The sequence below is a fragment of the Pristiophorus japonicus genome, chromosome 10 (genome assembly GCF_044704955.1).
Source record: "Pristiophorus japonicus isolate sPriJap1 chromosome 10, sPriJap1.hap1, whole genome shotgun sequence".
NCBI classification, from domain to species: domain Eukaryota; kingdom Metazoa; phylum Chordata; class Chondrichthyes; family Pristiophoridae; genus Pristiophorus; species Pristiophorus japonicus.
Genome location: NC_091986.1, coordinates 90,940,492 through 90,962,707, shown reverse-complemented (window position 1 = coordinate 90,962,707; position 22,216 = coordinate 90,940,492). Strand labels below are relative to the sequence as shown.

At 44.2% G+C, this 22,216-nt stretch overlaps 1 protein-coding gene across 1 annotated transcript in view; it reads right to left on the bottom strand.

Annotated features, from left to right (window-relative positions):
- Positions 1-8,035: 8,035 nt before the first annotated feature.
- Positions 8,036-22,216, bottom strand: part of ercc5 (excision repair cross-complementation group 5) — a 287,038-nt gene continuing 272,857 nt past the window's right edge. Inside the window, exons 24-27 of the mRNA XM_070891281.1 lie at positions 14,463-14,607; positions 12,213-12,412; positions 10,420-10,505; positions 8,036-9,576 (exon numbers count right to left, since the gene is read on the bottom strand). Of these exons, the coding sequence (XP_070747382.1) occupies positions 9,031-9,576; positions 10,420-10,505; positions 12,213-12,412; positions 14,463-14,607 (977 nt within the window). The 3' untranslated portion in view covers positions 8,036-9,030. The remainder of the gene's footprint in view (positions 9,577-10,419; positions 10,506-12,212; positions 12,413-14,462; positions 14,608-22,216) is intronic.

The window sequence follows — 22,216 nt, the reverse complement described above, 5'->3', positions numbered from 1 at the left end:
TATTTACTCAGAGAATGGTGAACCTTTGGAATTCTCTATCCCAGAGGGTTCTGGAGGCTCATTTTTTTCAAGACAGAGAACAATAGATTTTTGTATCTTAAGGAAATCAAGGGATATGAGGACAGTGCAGTTGAGGTACATGATCTAATTGAATGGCGGAGTAGACTTGAGGGGACAAATGGCCTACTCCTGCTCCTAATTCTTATGTTCCCCTAGCCCACCAGGCCAAATTTCCTCTAAAGATGACCTAGCTCTGACCTTGCATCTTTCTCCAATTTCTCTCCAATCTCCCCTCATGACCTTTCCGAGCTCATTCTGTTCATGAGACCAACTTCCTGCTCCCTTGACCCTATTCTCTCCAAACTGCTGACCACCCAACTTCCTTTTCTGGCACCCATGTTAGCTGACATTGTTAACAGTTCTCTCTCCTCAGGTCCTGTTCCCCTCTCCCTCAAATCTGCTGTCATTCCCTCACCTCAAAAAAACCACTGACCTCTCCATCCTTGCAAACTACCACCCCAACTCCAACCTCTTTTTCCTCTCCAAAGTCCTTGAATGTGTTGTCGCCTCCAAAATCTGTACCCATCCTTCCCACAATTCCATGACTCAAACATCCCTCCGATTGGAGGGATGTTTGAATCCCTCCAATCCTGTTTCATGTCTGCCACAGTACTGAAACGGCTCTCATCAAAGTCACAAATGACATCCTTTGTGACTGTGACAAAGACAGTTATCCCTCGTCCTTCTTGGCTTGTCTGCAGCCTTTGCCGTGGTTGACCACTCAATCCTACTCCAACGCCTCTCCACTGTCATCCAGCTGGGTGGGACTGCACTCGCCTGGTTCCATTCGTATCTATCCAATCGTAGCCAGAGAATCACCTACATCATTACCTCTGGTGTCCCCCAAGGATCAATCCTTGGGCCCCTCCGATTTCTCATCTACATGTTGCCCCTTGGCGACATCATCCAAAAACATAGCGTCAGTTTCCACATGTACGCTGATGACACCCAGCTCTACCTCTATCACGTCTCTCGACCCTTCCATGGTCTCTAAATTGTCAGACTGCTTGTCCGACATCAAGTTCTGGAGCAGAAACTTTCTCCAGTTGAATATCGGGAAGACAGAAGCCATTGTTTTCGGCCCCCGCCACAAACTCCATTCCCTAGCCATTGACTTCATCCCTCTCCCCAACTTCTGTCTGAGGCTGAACCAGACTGTTCGCAACCTTGGTGTCATATTTGATCCTGAAATTAGCTTTCGACCACATTTCTGCAGCATAAGACTGTCTGTTTCCACCTCCATAACATTGCCCATCTCCGCCCTTGCCTCAGCTCATCCGCTGTTGAAACCCTCATCCATGCCTTTGTTACCTCGAGACTTGACTATTCCATCGAATTCCTGGGTGGTCTCTCACATTCTACACTGCATAAACTAGAGGTGATCCAAAACTCAGCTGCCCGTGTCCTAACTCGCACCAATCGCCCCTGTGCTCGTTGACCTATATTGACTCCCGGTTAAGCAACGCCTCAATTTAAAAATTCTCAACCTTGTTTTCAAATCCCTCCCTGGCCTCACCCCTCCCTAGCTCTGTAATCTCCTTCAGACCCACAAACTCCCCCCCCCCACCCCCACGCCAGATGTCTGCACTCCTCTGATTCTGTCTCTTGAGCATCCCTGATTACAATCGCGCAACCACTGGTGGCCGTGCCTTCTGTTACCCAGGCCCCAAGCTCTGGAATACCTTGCCGAAGCCTCTCCGCCTCTTTCCTCCTTCAAGACGCTCCTTAAAACCTACCTCATTGACCAAGCTTTTGGTCACCTGCCCTAATTTCTCCTGATGTGGCTCGGTGTCAAACTTTTTATCTCATAATACTCCTGTGAAGCGCTTTGGGACGTTTCACTATGTTAAAGGCACTATATAAATACAAGTTTTTGTTGACTTTATCAATTGCCGTCTGGAAGTCCATATAAATATCATCCATAGACATTCATTCCCCTGTCCACTACTTTTCAAAAAATTCAATCAGTTTTGTCAGCATGACCTACCTTTCTCCAACCCATAATAGTTAATTTTTGGTGCCAGAGAGGTTGATTGGCAGTCATTGATAATTATCGTATCTTTAAAAAGGTACTTACACTACTAATTACTAGCCCATAATACAAAACTAACGGTAGTGCAATGCAACTCGGACAGCAACTTTTGTCTATTCGCATTTAACTGCGCATCTGCTCCTCGCCTGAAGTTGCTGTTCCATTTACAAATAAATAATGGCGAGCACCATTAGTCTCACCGTTATTTTGACAGCAAATTCTTCCCCATTGTGATTGCCTTGTGAGTAGCTAAATAGCCCAACAACATTCACTGTCCAGGCTTGTCCATTAAGAATGGCTATTTCAGTGAAGTATTCAAGGGCAATCATTAACAGTGGCCCAACTAACCATCATTTAGAGGAGACACAACTGGGCATATAGGCAGCAGAGAGAAGCAGGAGAGAGGGGAAGTGGGAGACAGAGAAAGAAAGTGATGACTCCTATTGGTAATGTAGGCTGCAAATTCACACAGCCATTGCTTTCGGTCCCTGCACAAACTCCGTTCTCTCGCCACCGACTCCATCCCTCTCCCTGGCAACTGTCTGAGGCTAAACCAGACTTCGAAACCGTAGTCCTTTTTGACCTCGAGATGAGCTTCCAACTACATATCCACATCATCACAAAGATCGCCTTTTTCCACCTATGTAATATCACCCGGCTCCGTCCCTACCTCAGCTCATCTGCTGCTGAGAACCTCATCCATGCCTTTGTTACCTCTAGACTTGACTATTCCAATGCACGCTTAGCTGGCCTCCCATCTTCGATAAACTTAAGTCTTATATATGTAAACTCTGTACAGCCACCAGAGGGCTCATCCCCTGGAGTCCCAAGGGATCCCATAATCCCTTGGGAGCACAGGTATTTAAAGAGGTCTCACAGGTTGTCGAGGCACTCTAGAGACCTGCAATAAAAGACTACGGTCACACGTTACTTTGAGCTCAGTGTTCAGTCTGACTCTTTCTCCATACATAACAACTGGTGACGAGATACAGATAGTGAACCCAAAGATGCAGAGAACAGTGGGCATCCTGGAGAAATTTTCAGAGGGAGATGATTGGGAAACTTTTGTGGAGCGGCGCGACCAATACTTCATGGCCAATGAGCTAGATGGGGAAGAGAACGCTGCTAAATGAAGGGCGATCCTCCTCACCGTCTGTGGGACACCAACGTATGGCCTCATGAAGAATCTGCTCACTCCAGAGAAACCCACAGAGAAATCATACAATCATTTGTGCACACTGGACCGAGAGCATTTGAACCCGAAGGAAAGCGTTCTGATGGCAAGGTACCGGTTCTACACCTACAAAAGGTCTGAAGGCCAGGAAGTGGCGAGTTATGTCGCTGAGCTAAGATGCCTTGCAGGACATTGCGAATTTGAAGGATATTTGGAGCACATGCTCAGAGACTTTTCGTGCTTGGCATTGGCCACGAAACCATACTTCGCAAACTTTTGACTGTAGAGACCCCAATCTTGAGTAAGACCATAATGATAGCCCAGGCGTTCATTGCCACCAGTGACAATACTAAGCAAATCTCTCAGCACATAAGTGCTGCTACAAGTACTGTGAACAAAGTGATGTTGTTTTCGAATCGCAACATACAGGGCAGGTCACACATGCCTGCAGCTGCACATCCGCAGATGTCTCAGAGTCCACCATCAAGGGTGATGAATGCAAGGCCATTAAAACCTTGTTGGCGCTACAGGGGTGATCATTTCCATTCACGCCGATTCAAAGCATATGTTTGCAAGGGCTGTGGAACAATGGGGCACCGCCAACATATGTGCAGGCGAGCTGCTAATCCTGTTAAACCTGCAAACCACCATGTTGCAGAGGACAGGTCCACGGAGGATCACGATGAACCAGAGCCTCAGACCGAGGAGGCAGAGGTACATGGGGTGCACATATTCACCACGAATTGTCCCCCGATAATGCTGAATGGTGAACTAAGTGAACTCCCGGTGTCAATGGAACTGGACACGGACGCGATCCAGTCCATCATGGGCAAAAAGACTTTTGAAAGATTGTGGTGCAACAAGTCCTCAAGGCCAGTCTTAACTCCAATTCATACGAAACTACGAATTTACACAAAAGAACTGATTCCCGTAATCGGCAGTACTACCGTAAAGGTCTCCTACGATGGAGCGGTGCACAAGCCATCACTCTGGGTGGTGCCGGGCGATGGTCCCACGCTGCTCGGCAGGAGCAGGGAAAGATACGCTGGAACTGGGACGACATCCGAGTGCCATCGCCCGCTGACGACACTTCGTGTGCCCAGGTCTTAAATAAGTTTCCTTCACTGTTCGAACCAGACATCGGGAAATTTCAAGGAGCAAAAGTGAAGATCCACCTAATTCTGGGCGCGCGACCCATCCATCACAAGGCGCGAACTGTACAGTACATGATGAGAGAAAGGGTAGAGATCGAGCTAGACCAGCTGCAATGAGAGGGCATTATCTTACCGATCGAGTTCAATGAGTGGGCCAGCCCGATTGTTCCTGTCCTCAAGGGAAACGGCACCATCAGAATCTGTGGCAATTACAAAGTAACTATCAATCGTTTTTCCCTACAGGACCAATACCCACTACCAAAGGCTGATGACCTCTTTGAAACGCTGGCGGGAGGAAAGATATTCACGCAGCTGGATCTGACTTCAGCCTACATGACACAGGAATGGGAGGAATCATCGAAGGGCCTTACCTGCATCAACACGCATAAAGGTCTTTTTATTTATAACAGATGCCCGTTTGGAATTCGATCAGCGGTGGCGATATTCCAGAGAAACATGGAAAGCTTACTGAAGTTGATCCTGCACACTGTGGTCTTCCAGGCCGACATCTTGGTCACAGCTGAGCATCTGCAGAACCTGGAGGAGGTTCTTAGTCGACTCAACCGCGTGGGGTTCAGGTTAAAAAGCTCGAAGTGCGTTTTCCTGGCGCCTGAAATGGAGGTCTTGGGAAGGAGGATTGCGGTGGACGGCATCAGGCCCACCAACGCGAAGACGGAAGCGATCAAGAATGCACCGAGGCCGCAGAACGTGACGGAACTGCGGTCGATTCTGGGACTCCTGAACTACTTTGGTAACTTCTTACCAGATCTCAGCACACTGTTAGAAGCACTGCATGTCCTACTACGAAAAGGGGGCGAATGGGTTTGTGGCAACAGCCAAGAAAATGCCTTTTGTAAAAGTGAGAAAGTTGTTATGCTCAAACAAATTGCTTGTGTTGTATGGTCCATGTAAGCGTTTGGTACTAGCATGTGATGCGTCATCATATGGCGTTGGGTGTGTATTGCAACAAGCTAATGATTTCGGGAAATTGCAACCGGTTGCTTATACATCCAGGAGTCGGTCTATGGCTGAGAGAGCCTACAGCATGATTGAGATTGAAGCGTTAGCTTGTATCTATGGGATAAAGAAAATGCATCAATACGTGTTTGGGTTAAAATTCGAATTGGAAACTGACCATAAGCCACTCATATCCCTGTTTTCCAAGAGTAAAGGGATAAATACCAATGCATCGGCCCGCATCCAGAGATGGGGGCTCACATTGTCTGTATACAACTACGCCATCCGCCACAGGCCAGGCACAGAAAACTGTGCCGATGCTCTCAGTAGGCTGCCATTGCTCACTAAGTCGATGGAAATGACGCATCCCGCAGATTTAGTCATGGTTATGGAAGCATTTGAGAGTGAGCAATCACCCGTCACTGCCCAGATCAAAACCTGGACGAGCCAGGACCCCTTGTCAAAAGCTGTGTGATACACGAGAGCTGGTCTAGTGTCCCTCAGGAAGAGATAAAGCCGTTCCAGCGGCGCAGAGATGAAATGTCGATACAGGCAGACTGCCTTCTGGGGGCAATTGGGTAGTGGTTCCCAAGAAGGGCAGAGACACCTTCATCAATGACCTCCACAGTACCCACCCAGGCATCGTCATGATGAAAGCTATAACCAGATCCCATGTGTGGTAGCCCGGTATCGATGCAGATTTAAGAATCCTGTGAAGACAGATGTAATACATGCTCGCAGTTAAGCAATGTACCCAGGGAGGCGCCGCTAAATTTATGGTCTTGGCCCTCCAAACTGTGGTCTAGGGTACACGTCGACTATGCAGGCCCGTTCTTGGGTAAAATGTTCCTTGTGGTTGTAGACGCGTACTCCAAGTGGATTGAATGTGAGATAATGTTGGCTAGCACGTCCGCTGCCACTACTGAAAGCCTGCGGGCCATATTTGCCCCACACGGCCTAACCGATGACCTGGTGAGCGACAATGGGCCATGTTTTACCCGTGCTGAGTTCAAAGAATTCATGACCCGTAATGGGATCAAACATGTCAGATCTGCCCCGTTTAAACCAGCGTCCAAGGGTCAGGCAGAGAGAGCAGTGCAAACCATCAAGCAAGGCTTGAAGAGGGGAACTGAAGACTCAGTGCAGACTTGCCTATCCAGAGTTCTGCTTAGCTACCGCATGAGACCCCACTCAGTCACTGGGATCCCACCTGCTGAATTGCTCATGAAAAGAGCACTTAAGACAAGGCTCTCGTTAGTTCACCCTGATCGACATGAACAGGTAGAGAAAGGCTTCAACAAAATACATACCATGATAGCGCAAATGTGTCACACGAGATTGAAATCAATGATCCTGTATTTGTATTGAATTATGGACAAGGTCCCAAGTGGCTTCCCGGCACTGTCATGGCCAAAGAGGGGAGCAGGGTGTTTCGGGTCAAACTTTGAAATGGACTCATTCACCGGAAACACTTGGACCAAATCAAACTCAGATTCACGGACTATCCTGAGCAACCCACCTTGCACCCAACCATTTTTGATCCCCCAACATACACACCAGTGGCAACCGGCACCATGGTTGACCACAAAGCAGAATCCATCATCCACAGCAGTCCAGCAAGGGCCCAAGAAATGATCCAACACCACTAGCTTTCACACCGAGACGATCAACCAGGGCAAGAAGGGCCCCAGATCGACTCGCATTGTAAATAGTTACACAATTGACTTTGGGAGGGGGGGGGGTGGGGAGGGCGGGGGCGGGAGTGTTGTTATATATGTAAACTTGTAGTTACTCTGTACAGCCACCAGAGGGCTCATCCCCTGGCGTCCCAAGGGATCTCATAATCCCTTGGGAGCACAGGTATTTAAGGAGGCCTCACAGGTTGGAGAGGCACCCTGGAGACCTGCCATAAAAGATCAAGGTCACACTTTACTTTGAGCTCACAGTGTTCAGTCTGGCTTTCTCCATACACAACATTAAGGTCATCCAAAATTCTGCTGTCCATATCCTAACTTGCACCAAGTCCCGTTCACCCATCACCCCCACGCTCACTAACCGTCATTGGCTCCTGGTTAAGCAACGCCTCAATTTGAACATTTTCATCCTTGTTTTCAAATCCTTCGATGCCTCATCCCTCGCCATCTCTGTAATCTCCTGCAGAAATACAACTCTCAGACATCTGTGCTCCTTCAATTCTTGCCTCTTGCGCAGGGCCGATTTTAATCACTCCACCATTGGCGGCCATGCCTTCAGCTGCCGAGGCACTAAGCTCTGGAATTCCCTCCCTAAACCTCTGCCTCTTTCCTCCTTTACGACACTCCTTAAAACCTACCTCCATCTGCTCCAATATTTCCTTATGTGGATCAGTGCCAAATTTAGTTTTATAACGCACCCGTGAAGCACCTCGGGTCATTTTACAACATTAAAGGTGCTATATAAATACAATTTGTTACAGATTTGAAAAATTCCCGCATTCATTTTTCTAATATTTTTCAGTCATTGTTTTGCCCCAATGTCTATAATAATCAGCACAAGGAACAGAATGCATCAAGTCAATTTTTTACCAAATATTTTGCATGCATTAATTGCTTTCTTAAGCTCAAACTTGAATGCAATAATCTAGATACAAATTATGCCTTTCAATGATTTGCATGTTTTAACAAGGAATGTAGTAAAATGACTAAAGTGAACCACTAAAAATTAGCCTTTATTTATTACCATTCTACCGTATGGGCCAAATGTTCTCTTTACCAGTTGTTACTGGCATATCAAATCTGTCAGAAGTACCAGAAGCATATTGTTTGTGTTCATCTATTGCCAAACTTTATCCAAGTCCTAAAATGGTAACCATCAACTATAAAGCAATACCCCAAGGTACTTCACATTGTAAATTAATTTTCAAATTGCTTTAAAAGTCAGAAGGAGAGTAGGGACACAAGCATTGAAAGATATAAGTGGATAGGATGACTAAAAATATCCAGTGTGGAATCTGATCCAATGCTGAAGTCAATTTTGGCAATTGCTTTGAACAAGGACATATTTAGCAGATCACAAAAACATATTTTATCTTTTTGCTGAAACACCAAACAGAATGACCATGGGTCAGTTTGTCTACAAAGACACTGCTTTATGGTACAAATTTAAACAATACACATACATTTTCACATTTTTTCAAAGATAGAGCCTGTTGCTCACATGATTTTTGTCTTCTGTAGAGCCTAAAAATATCTTTAATCGACACTCGTACTGTAAAATGAAGTTTGTTATTTTTTGCAATCAGTGGTGGTGGCATAAGAATAACTACTCATTCATGATGGTTAATGGTAGCTTTCAAGCTATTGGCATATAGTCAACAGTTTGGGTAATTTAAGCACTGTAGAAATACTTTCAAGCTGTACTCCAGCTGACAAACTGGGTTGTTAATTTAAACTAAGCAACTTGTAGGGGCTTTAAAGCAACTTGCAAACAGGACTTTAGCCTGTATCTGTTCACTGTTGGGAGTTAACCTTGAATTCACAGAAGCTTTGTATCGAGACAAACTTCCACATTTTTGCTTTTTAAAACATGGAGGTATAAGTCAACACTAAATTTGACTTGAAATATCATAATTATAGAAAGTGCTACTGGATTGGTTGTATTGTGTATTTTATTTATCAGTTTTTAATCTTTGTTTTTTTAAGTCTTTTAATCTTTTCTCTCTTTTTAAACACAGGTCTAGCTGTTACCATAGCACCACCACCACTCTCATCACTTGAGCTACTGCTCATATTAGCAGTTTTGTCTTCAGTTTTATCGCTTCCATCCTTCATCTGTTTTTCTGGAGTTTTTCTATTCACATTAATTACTTTGGAATATTTTTTTGACTCAACTTCAGAATCATCCTCTGCAGAGTCGCCAGATATTTCTGATAGATTTATAGATCCAATAAAACCTCCTGCAGATTTCTGTGGTTGCTTTCTCTTTCTGTACTGTATTTGGGATTTTTTGGATCTGTTTTTGGTTCCCAATGCTATTTCCTGGCCCTTCCCTTCTGCTGCCGAATTAGTAGCCCCTTCCGTTATTCCAGTTTCCCGTGCCTCTGCTAAAGCTTCTTGTTCTTTCCTCAACATACAAGTTACAGCTCTGCGAAGCCTTTGGCTTTTTATTGATTGCTTCTCATGTTGTTCCATCCTGAAGAAGGAATCAATACGTAGCTGGGACTGCAAGAGAAATAAATGTTTATAACAATCCATAAAACCAATCTAAAATCAGCAGTAGTGTGCGTAGGAGTGTCTTAGCTGGCTTACTCAAATGTAGTTGAATACACATTTTGAGAAAAAAGACTGAGCATGAAGCTTAAATTCCTTAAAAAAAGTCTAAATATATTAGATGCAAATGACAGCTTTTCCTCCCCTTGCGATGGAGCATTTGCACTCCAAATATTAGTCCACTTGGAGCTTAGCCAAGAGTGAACACAAGGTCGCCAACTGAGTTAAATCGGCCTGTGACATGCAACTTCACACTCATATCATTCTGGTTGGGAATCAGATATATCCATTACTTTAGCTATAAATACCACAAGTTTCTACATTTTTATACTTCTTGAATAAATACTGCAAATTGAACCCGATTACAGTCAAATGTAATTCTCAATGTTTCTACCACAACACAAGAGACGCAACATTTAAATTTCTACAAATGTTGGAATTTTTTTTTTTAAACTTTAATGGACTCTGGAGGAAACTGTTTCTCCAATTACCATATCTGCAAACTGTAGGGGAAAGACCGATGTATTGCAATTGACTCCATTAAAGATTCAAAAATCTATTTCACTTAGGAGCCATCAGGGAAAGAAGACTTCTCTCTTAGCATTGGATTAGAAACCAGAAGCAGTGGCAAAGAATTGTGTTGTGACTCACTGTGATATATTGTCCCTTTTGAGCTTCATTAAAAACTTAGCTTACCTATAGATTCTGTGTAAGTGCTTAATATTCAAATATCCTCAAAGTGCCCCAAATGACTCTCAATAATGAAATATTTATCGTTGTTCAGTGAAGACATACCTGGTGGGTATTGAGTTGCTTCATTACAGGTAAAAGAATTTCGTCAGTCTTCTTTCTGGTCCATCCAAAACGATTCTCACAAAATTTGCCAAAGTTAAAGATATATTTCACGTTGAAAACAACTGTCAAATACTATAAACAGGTGGGTGAATGAGACAAATGAACTGCAGTTGACCTGTCCCTTCATACTAGGCAGTTCAGATAATTATATGCTATTTAACTCAATAATGCCCAAAACTACAGCCTGTGAATCCTGGCTATCCAATGCAAAGCCCTGCTCTATTTCTTTACATTTGGGTGGCCAATCCGACAGTTGTCAATTAGGATCGAGGGAAGACAAAGCAGGCAGGGTCATAGTCTTGATTAATGCAGAGTTAACCAAAAGGGCTTAGTGGCTGTGATGGAGATGATCTATTTAATATTGTCCACATTTTTTCAGTCTGGAGCCTTTCCCAGCTCAGGGTTGGGTTGGCTCAGTCTGCACGGGTCATTCTGATGCTGGTCAATTTGTGTTTGGGACTAAAGGAGTGTTTAGGATCTTTAAGTCTGAGGCATTGTTGAGAGCTGCTGCGGCATGGGAGGAGCCTGAAATAGGCATCATCCTGATATGTTCCCTACTCAGAAAGTGGCAATTCTCTTGTGGCCTCTAAACACAAGGCCCTGAAAATCCATGGGGGCTGGCGTCCCACTGTAACTCCTGCGGAAACCAGTGGAAAATGACAGGGAGTTGGGTTGCGTCATGTTTCTGCGCTTTTCCACCTGTCTTATAAGGCAGGTGCCATCCGCCACTTACGAGGCAAGTGTTGTCCAGTGCAGATGCTGAGAGTTCCTGCTTCCCTGGCTCATTCAGGACCCAATGTAGTACTGGAGGCTAGTATGTCAAGTGAGATGAGGTACACTGGCATTCAGGTAGGCGGTATTGGACTTCCTGGGGCAGAGTCTGCCCAAGGAAATGGTCTGGACCTCCAGAAGATTGATCAAAATGTATTTTTGTTTACACGGGGCAGATGGCATGGGATTGGGGGGGGGGGGGGGGGAGGGGGAATTTTGGTTTTTTTTCCCCCCCCCATAAAAGGCAACTATATTTTCCAGCTGCATGAAGCAGGTAGGTACTGGGGATATACCCAAAGTGGCACTTGCACCTGTCTGCCCCAGACAAATTAGGTACCCTCTCATTAACCCTGCAGGCCAAACTTCGCCAGCGTTAGCACTAGAAGGCACCAAGGGCACAATCCTGGTGCAACTGCATGGACCCTTTTGGAGCTTGATCAAGATACAGCTAACCACCTCCAAGTCTGTGGGTGGCAGGATTTCCTTGATCAATGCTGCCAAGACCTCTAGTAAAGACTTTACTCCTGCCCTTCAGCAGACAATGTGACGACTGAGCAATAGAGCATAGGGGTCAGGAGGACTCAGCCATCTAACAAGCTCCCTCGCCACTCCTGGATATATGCCCAGCACATTCTCATCCACAGACCTGGACATCCCCAACTACCTCAATGGAAGAACAGAACCTGCCTAACCAACAACTCCACTTCCCCCACAATTCTAAACTGGTTCTTCCTGAAGAACAACCAGATTCTCAAGTGTTTCCACACATTTCTGATGCCACAATGATGTCACTATATTCTTTACCACCCAGTTCATAGAGGAATGCTCGAAGAACTCGCTCAATAGAAAAGACCATATATACATATGAAAATTAGACAAATATGGTCAATAAAATGTATTTATGCTCTATTAATAAGAAAATGCTACTTTGTTTCCATTACGTCTTTGTACAAAAGGATATTCTCTGATCTCATCCAGGTCTGGCCTACCCCAGGAGAGTGATCCCTTAGATTCATCTACAACTGGTTTCAGATACTCTTTTGACACTGCTGGATTTGGAAACCCAGGGTAAATGTCTAGGTGACGCAGTTTTTTTTTCACTTGAGTATCATTGGGATTGTCTCGCAGTTTCTTATTTTTCTGGGCTTCAGACCACCAGTCTCTGAAAGAAATTACATTTATTCACTCTATGTTTAACACTCCTTAATTAATGTAGCTTTTTCACAGAACTATTCCATAAATCTAGAAACTATATACTTTCAGACAAGTTTAAAAAAAACTGTTTTCAATGAGAGTAATATATACATATACACATGCACATACACATAGGCCCTGAAATTCCGGTCGGAGGCTTCTTTCGAACGAACGTGTCCGATCAGAGAATTTTAACGAAATTACCTGGTGGCCCTGGAGGCATCTGGGATTGCAGTGGGAAGGCCTTCTCTTCCTGCGCTGCTCCTGTCCTCCAGGTTACAACGCAGATGGTGCAGTCACGTGTGACTGCACAACCAATCAGATAAAGTATTCTCATTAATAGCAATGAGAACTCCGTATCTACGAGTTCTCATTGAAATTAATAAGAAAAAAAACAAACACACTAAACATCATAATAAAAAATAAAAAACATATCTCAATTAAAATTAATTGAAATTAAAGTTAATAAATGTCTTAGAAAAAATATATACATTTCTGATTTTTAAAGAAAGTTTTGTAATTAGGGTTACAAATAAACTTACCTTAGTATGCAGGGTTTTTAATATTAAAATGTGTTTTTTAAATTTTATTTTTATGTTTTTGTATGTTTTACACTGGTAAAAGTGGGCTATGCACCTGCTTTTACTAGGCGCAAGCGTTTTCAGGACATTCGCAATCTTGCCCATGCGAATGTCCTGGCTGTGGGGATACGGAGGATCTATCAAGCCAGAGCTTGACAGATCGGAAAAGCTGGTTTTCGGCGCATGCGAACTGCTTCCTGAAAACCGGCTTTTGTGATGCCTTCCCGGGTCCGTACACACTCCGTACAGTCCCGAGGAGGCTGGAATTTCTGCCCCACAGTGTTTGAGCTGACTAAGTAACTCCCAAAGAATTACAGTAGGCTCACTAGAAATGTAACCATTGAACACTCAGTTGTTCACAATTCTATTTATACTACATTTACTTTGTAATTAACCGTCATATAGAAGGTCTTCCAAGTATGGACTAAGTACTAAATTCACAGGGTCCTGACACAACCACAACAAAACCTAATACACTGGTAGCATGGAATTAATATGACTTCTGTGACTTTATAGAAACATTACAAAAACTATTGTACTTTTGAACTTCAACATTGGCCACTGGACAGAAATAAAACTTTCAGTTCTAAGCTTTCAAATTTAAATGGTTAGTGCTGCTATAAGGTATAACTATGCAATTAGCATAGTATATGCAAGTCCTCATTTATTTCTGCACATTAGATGATAATGAATTGTAACAGATTCTTTTTTGTGTTTAAAACAGAGTAAAGCTAAAAATTCATATTATCTTTGAGCTTCACTGCTGAAATAAATTGGATTTCATGAAAACAGTCCCAACTATTACAGTTGACAGAAGGTAGCTAAAGAATGCCATTTGTCATAAGGGCTGAAGGAAATGAACAATGTAGTAGCATTTTCCATAGCCACTAGTTTATAAGATTAATATTTCTTAAAAACTCACACGTATACTTCAGACAAATCAAGATCAGAATGTTATTTATATCTAGCGCATGATAAAAATAGCTGTTCAGCTGGCTCTACACTGTTCCATTTAGTACATGCTAAAAATTGTGGGTTACAATGATCATCTGCATCTATATTTATCAAATATATAATTGAGCATAACTATGCCAATCCTGCTGTAACTACGGGAATGATGTCTGCAGATTGCAACTGGTCTGGGTTGAATAAAGTAGGCTGCTAACCTAATAAACTGGAATTTTGTAAGCTAAGTTTAGACAGCTCAAGAAAATATTTCACAGAGCTTACTTTTTTGGAATTTATTACTCACTTTCCTCATGAGATTAAAATTATTGAATAAAGTCCGTGGCAAGGTAAATGTTATTTGGATAATGGAAAGAATGAACTGAAAGGACCAAATGGCCTTATCAAATTCACATTCCAGGTTCTTATTGTTGACCAGAAAAAGTCACCAGAATAGGAATTGTGATGAATCATAAGCACATTATATCCTACCGAATGTGAAGAAGAGGCTCCAGTCCAGGTCCAAGGAATTCATTCAGCAGTTCCATTGCTGTTACGTAACCCACACCAGGGATCCCCTCAGTGTAGTCACTGCCCAGCAAATAGGCAAGATTTATCAGCTTTGTTCTATCAAGGCCTGAAACACAGACATTTGTCAAAATTGTTTGCACTGTTGCCTGAAATACTGTATTAAGAACAAAGAAACATCCATCTCCCTGGCAATTGTCAGAGGCTGAACCAGACTGTTCGTAACCTTGGTGTTCTTCTTGACCCTGAGATGAGCTTCCGACCACATTTCTGTGTCATCACCAAGAATGTCTATTCCAGCTCTGTAACATCGCCTGACTCCGCCCCTGCCTCAGCTCAACTGCTGCTGAAACCCTCATCCATGCCTTTGTTACCTCTGGACTCCTGGTTGGCCTCCCATCTTCCACCCTCCATAAACTTGAGCTCATTCAAAATTCTACTGCCTGTATCCTAACTCGCACCAAGTCCCATTCACCCATCATCCCTGTGGTCGATGACATACACTGGCTCCCAGTCCAGCAATCTCTCAATTTTAAAATTCTTATCCTCGTTTTCAAATCCCTCCATGGCTTTCCCCTTCCCCATCTCTGCAACCTCCTCCAGCCCCACAATCCTCCGAGATTTGTGTGCTCCTCAAATTCTGGCCTCTTGCACATTTCTTAATTTAAATCGCTCCACCATTGGCGGCTGTGCTTTCAGCTGCCTAGGCCCCAAGCTCTGGAATTCCCTAAACCTCTCTCGCTCTCTCTCCTCCTTAAACTTACCTCTTTGACCAAGCTTTTGGTCATCTGTCCTATTATCTTCTTTTGTGGCTCAGTATCAAATTTTGATTGATAATACTTCTGTGATGCGCCTTGGAACATTTTACTACTTTAAAGATGCTATATAAATGCAGGTTACATTGAAACATAGAAAATAGGTGCAGGAGTAGGCCATTCGGCCCTTCGAGCCTGCACCGCCATTCAATGAGTTCATGGCTGAACATGAAACTTCAGTACCCCATTCCTGCTTTCTCGCCATACCCCTTGATTCCCCCTAGTAATAAGGACTACATCTAACTCCTTTTTGAACATATTTAGTGAATTGGCCTCAACAACTTTCTGTGGTAGAGAATTCCACAGGTTCACCAATCTCTGGGTGAAGAAGTTTCTCCTCATCTCGGTCCTAAATGGCTTACCCCTTATCCTTAGACTGTGACCCCTGGTTCTGGACTTCCCCAACATTGGGAACATTCTTCCTGCATCTAACCTGTCTAAACCCGTCAGAATTTTAAACGTTTCTATGAGATCCCCTCTCATTCTTCTGAACTCCAGTGAATACAAGCCCAGTTGATCCAGTCTTTCTTGATATGTCAGTCCCTCCATCCCGGGAATCAGTCTGGTGAACCTTCGCTGCACTCCCTCAATAGAAAAAATGTCCTTCCTCAAGTTAAGAGACCAAAACTGTACACAATACTCCAGGTGTGGCCTCACCAAGGCCCTGTACAACTGTAGTAACACCTCCCTGCCCCTGTACTCAAATCCCCTCGCTATGAAGGCCAACATGCCATTTGCTTTCTTAACCGCCTGCTGTACCTGCATGCCAGCCTTCAATGACTGATGCACTGACACCCAGGTCTTGTTGCACCTCCCCTTTTCCTAATCTGTCACCATTCAGATAATAGTCTGTCTCTCTGTTTTTACCACAAAGTGGATAACCTCACATTTATCTACATTAAACTTCATCTGCCATGCGTTTGCCCACTCACCTAACCTATCCAAGTCACTCTGCAGCCTCATAGCATCCTCCTCGCAGCTCACACTGCCACCCAACTTAGTGTAATCCGCAAATTTGGAGATACTACATTTAATCCCCTCGTCTAAATCATTAATGTAAAATGTAAACAGCTGGGGCCCCAGCACAGAACCTTGCGGTACCCCACTAGTCACTGCCTGCCATTCTGAAAAGTACCCATTTACTCTTATTCTTTGCTTCCTGTCTGCCAACCAGTTCTCAATCCACGTCAGCACACTACCCCCAATCCCATGTGCTTTAACTTTGCACATTAATCTCTTGTGTGGGACCTTGTCAAAAGCCTTCTGAAAGTCCAAATACACCACATCAACTGGTTCGCCCTTGTCCACTCTACTGGAAACATCCTCAAATAATTCCAGAAGATTTGTCAAGCGTGATTTCCCTTTCACAAATCCATGCTGACTTGGACCTATCATGTCACCTCTTTCCAAATGCGCTGCTATGACATCCTTAATAATTGATTCCATCATTTTACCCACTACCGATGTCAGGCTGATCGGTCTATAATTCCGTTTCCTCTCTCCCTCCTTTTTTAAAAAGTGGGGTTAGATTGGCTACCCTCCACGCCATAGGAACTGATCCAGAGTCTATGGAATGTTGGAAAATGACTGTCAATGCATCCGCTATTTCCAAGGCCACCTCCTTAAGTACTCTGGGATGCAGACAATCAGGCCCTGGGGATTTATCGGCCTTCAATCTCATTAATTTCCCCAACAGAATTTCCCGACTAATAAGGATTTCCCTCAGTTCCTCCTTCTTACTAGACCCTTTGACCTCTTTTATATCCGGAAGGTTGTTTGTGTCCTCCTTAGTGAATACCGAACCAAAGTACTTGTTCAATTGGTCTACCATTTCTTTGTTCCCCGTTATGACTTCCCCTGATTCTGACTGCAGGGGTCCTGTGTTTGCCTTTACTAATCTTTTTCTCTTTACATATCTATAGAAGCTTTTGCAGTCAGTTTTAATGTTCCCTGCAAGCTTCCTCTCGTACTCTATTTTCCCTGCCTTAATCAAACCCTTTGTCCTCCTCTGCTGAGTTCTAAATTTCTCCCAGTCCCCAGGTTCGCTGCTATTTCTGGCCAATTTGTATGCCACTTCCTTGGCTTTAATACCATCCCTTATTTCCCTTGTTAGCCATGGTTGAGCCACCTTCCCTTCTTTATTTTTACGCCAGACAGGGATGTACAATTCTTGTAGTTCATCCATGCAGTCTCTAAATGTCTGCCACTGCCCATCCACTGTCAACCCCTTAAGTATCATTCGCCAATCTATCCTAGCCAATTCACGCCTCATACCTTCAAAGTTACCCTTCTTTAAGTTCTGGACCATGGTCTCTGAATTTACTGTTTCATTCTCCATCCTAATGTAGAATTCCACCATATTATGGTCACTCTTCCCCAAGGGGCCTCGCACAACGTGATTGCTAATGAATCCTCTCTCATTACACAACACCCAGTCTAAGATGGCCTCCCCCCAAGTTGGTTCCTCGACATATTGGTCTAGAAAACTATCCTTTATGCACTCCAGGAAATCCTCCTCCACCGTATTGTTTCCAGTTTGGTTAGCCCAATCTATATGCATATTAAAGTCACCCATGATAACTGCTGCACCTTTATTGCATGCACGCCTAATTTCTTGTTTGATGCCCTCCCCAACATCACTACTACTGTTTGGAGGTCTGTACACAACTCCCATTAGCGTTTTCTGCCCTTTGGTTTTCCGTAGCTCCACCCATACCGATTCCACATCATCCAAGCTAATGTCTTTCCTTACAATTACATTAATTTCCTCTTTAACCATCAACGCCACCCCACCTCCTTTTCCTTTTTGTCTATCTTTCCTAAATGTTGAATACCCCTGGATGTTGAGTTCCCAGCCTTGGTCACCCTGGAGCCATGTCTCTGTGATGCCAACCACATCATATCCATTAACTGCTATCTGCACAGTTAATTTGTCCACCTTATTCCGCATACTCCTCGCACTGAGGCACAGAGCCTTCAGGCTTGCCTTTTTAACACACTTTGAACCTTTAAAATTTGCTGTAAAATGGCCCTTTTTGTTTTTTGCCTTGGGTTTCTCTGCCCTCCACTTTTACTCTTCTCCTTTCTGTCTTTTGTTTCTGTCTCCATTTTGTTTCCCTGTGACTCCCTGCATTGGTTCCCACCCCCCTGCCATATTAGTTTAACTCCTCCCCAACAGCACTAGCAAACACTCCCACTCGGACATTGGTTCCGGTCCTGCCCAGGTGCAGACCGTCAGGAATCTTTGGCTCCGGAGTTGTGCGCATGCGCATGCTGCTGTGAAGCTCCGCCCGACGAGAAGCCAGAGACTGCCACCTCCCCCAGAACCGGTTCCAATGCCCCAGGAATTTGAATCCCTCCCTGCTGCACCACTGCTCAAGCCACGTATTCATCTGAGCTATCCTGCGATTCCTACTCTGACTAGCACTTGGCACTGGTAGCAATCCTGAGATTACTACTTTTGAGGTCCTACTTTTTAATTTAACTCCTAGCTCCCTAAATTCATCTTGTAGGACCTCATCCCATTTTTTATCTATGTCGTTGGTACCAATATACACCACGACAACTGGCTGTTCACCCTCCCTTTTCAGAACGTCTTGCACCCGCTCCGAGACATCCTTGACCCTTGCACCAGGGAGGCAACATACCATCCTGGAGTCTCGGTTGCAGCCGCAGAAATGCCTATCTATTCCCCTTACAATCGAGTTGTTAGAACTACTAACCTTATGCAACTCTCCCAAAAAATTGCTGAATGGCTTTAAAAATATTTCAAAGTTAGCTGGTATCAAGTGGTTGGGGCATTAGTTTAATAATTAGCTGAATCCTAATTTGTAATTCTCGTTATTGTCAGTGTAATGTAATGTTGGTTATATGTATCTTAATAGTAGAATTACACCAACAATGCTGTACCATGAGGGCCTGTGCCAGATAAACCAATGGTGAGTGCTCGAGATCAGGGATCTCCCAGCATAATGAATGAAAGGTGTTCATCATTTGCTGAGTTAGACTAATGAATTACTTGGGGCCCGAAATTGGTGGACATACCGTCCACTACTGCCCGCGTACCGCCCAAAGGTGCAAAATTGGTCAAAAAACACCTACATATCACGTGGCGAAAAATTCATCAGTGACATACCGCCGGGTGGTATGCACACCGGCCACCCTTGCAGACCGCCGACATACCGCCCAAAAGTGCAAAATTCGTGACATACCACCAACACACCACCGGAAATGCATTCCGTCCTGGAGAAGGTGCTTTTAAGTCGATCTTAAGTGGGTGGTATGTACCCAGAGCTGACAGGTTTGTTTTATATTTATATTTCTCCACAGTTTCATGTATTTTTAAATGGATTGTAGTATTTTCTAGTGTTATGCAATAATATAAATGTTATAATAAAGCCTTATTTGCTCCTTTAGTAATTAACTATAATAAAAATGTTTCATGTCTCTCACCCCTCCAGTCTCTCTCTCCCACACCCCAGTCTCTCTCTCCTCCACAGCGATTTTTCCCCCCATCCCCGGCAGCAATCTATTCCCCCTCCCACAGTGATTTCCCCACCCCCCACAGCGATCTCAGGCCGTCCCACAGTGATCGCCTCGCTCCCCTACAATGATCTCAGGCCGTCCCACAGCTATCTCTCCCACCCCCCCAGCGCTCTCCCCCCCCTGGGGCTCTCAGGCCGGCAGTCTCTGGCTTCTCGTCGGGCGGAGCTTTACAGCAGCATGCGCATGCGCACAACTCCGGAGCCAAAGATTCCTGAGTCAAAAGGCCTCTCTGCCGCACACCGCTTGGCTTACCGCCGAGAAAAATTCGATGAAATTCCCGCCCACTCAGCCCCAGTGATACCGGGCGGTAAAAAATGATGCACCATCCGCGGACCGCCGAAAAACGAGCAGACCATGTGTTTGACCAATTTCGGCACCTTGGTGTTTAAAGTCTTTGGAGAAACAACATCCAAGCATTGCTCAGGATCATTTAATCACCTTTTATGTCGGTGCCTTTTTTAAACTGCTGTGAATATACTTTGAACACAATCCTTCAATGTAACCCCATTTCCCCAAAATTCTCAGTGGAAATGTGACTGACCATTTCAAAATTTTAGGGAGCCTGGAGTTTATTATATACATCAATGTTTGCATGGAAATCCTTTTAACTGCTATTTTAACAAAGGTATTAACCTATTAGTTTTGACCAGGTTAATGTCTTGTTAAAATACTGGACAAAAGAATTTTATACAAATGCATCAACAGTTACTAATACTGCCTAGTGTGATTTCAACCCATTGTAAATTTGCAATGCAAATAAAATAACTGCTGCAGCATTATGTACCCCTTTTACATGATTTTGTAACTGAATCCTTTATTAATCTTACCAGATATCTATCTTGTACAAACATAAGACTGAAAGCAACAAATAAAGTAGTTCTGTTTTAATTATGAACATACAAAAATGATAGGCAAGAAAAGATCAGCTGGTGCATCATGCCTGCTCCACAAGATCAACTGGAGCATCACAACTAAACACTTCCTACCGCCTACCCTCTGGGCCCTGTGGGAATCACAGGACAGAAACCCGGGCCCTCTGGGAATCACAGGGAACAAACCTGGGCCCTCGGAGTCACAGGAAACAAACCCGGGCCTTCTTTTTCCTTATCTTTTTTCTTTTTCTTAGCAGTAAGAAACCTTGTCACTGTTGCCAAATTAAGTAATTTAAGGGTTAAGTCATGGCAGGAGAGCCCAGACCCGTGCCATGCTCCTCCTGTGCTATGTGGGCAATCAGGGACATAGAAACATAGGGACATAGAAACATAGAAAATAGGTGCCGGAGTTGGCCATTCGGCCCTTCGAGCCTGCACCACCATTCAATAAGACCATGGCTGATCATTCCCTCAGTACCCCTTTCCTGCTTTCTCTCCATACCCCTTGATCCCTTTAGCCGTAAGGGCCATATCCAATTCCCTTTTGAATATATCCAATAAACTGGCATCAACAACTCTCTGTGGTAGGGAATTCCACAGGTTAACAACTCTCTGAGTGAAGAAATTTCTCCTCATCTCAGTCCTAAATGGTCTACACTTTATCCTAAGACTGTGTCCCCTGGTTCTGGACTTCCCCATCATCGGGAACATTCTTCCCGCATCTAGCCTGTCCATTCCCGCCAGAATCTTGTAAGTTTCTATGAGATCCCCTCTCATCCTTCGAAACTCCAGTGTGTAAGAGCCCAGTTGATCCAGTCTCTCCTCATATGTCAGTCCCGCCATCCCAGGAATCAGTCTGGTGAACCTTCACTGCACTCCCTCAATAGCAAGAATGTCCTTCCTCAGATTAGGAGACCAAAACTGAACACAATATTCCAGGTCAGGCCTCACCAAGGTCCTGTACAATTGCAGTAAGACCTCCCTGCTCCTATACTCAAATCCCCTAGCTATGAAGGCCAACATACCATTTGCCTTCTTCACCGCCTGCTGTAACTGCATGCCAACTTTCAATGACTGATGAACCATGACACCCAGGTCTCGTTGCACCTCCCCCTTTCTCTCCATACCCTTTGATCCCTTTAGCCGTAATCTGCCACCATTCAGATAATAGTCTGCCTTCGTGTTTTTGCCACCAAAGTGGATAACCTCACATTTATCCACATTATACTGCATCTGCCATGCATTTGCCCACTCACCTAACCTGTCCAAGTCACCCTGCAGCCTTTGAGCGTCCTCCACACAGCTCACACCACCACCCAGTTTAGTGTCATCTGTAAACTTGGAGATATTACACTCAATTCCTTCATCTAAATCATTAATGTATATTGTAAAGAGCTGGGGTCTCAGCATTCCACTAGTCACTGCCTGCCATTCTGAAAAGGACCCGTTTATCCCGACTCTCTGCTTCCTGTCTACCAACCAGTTC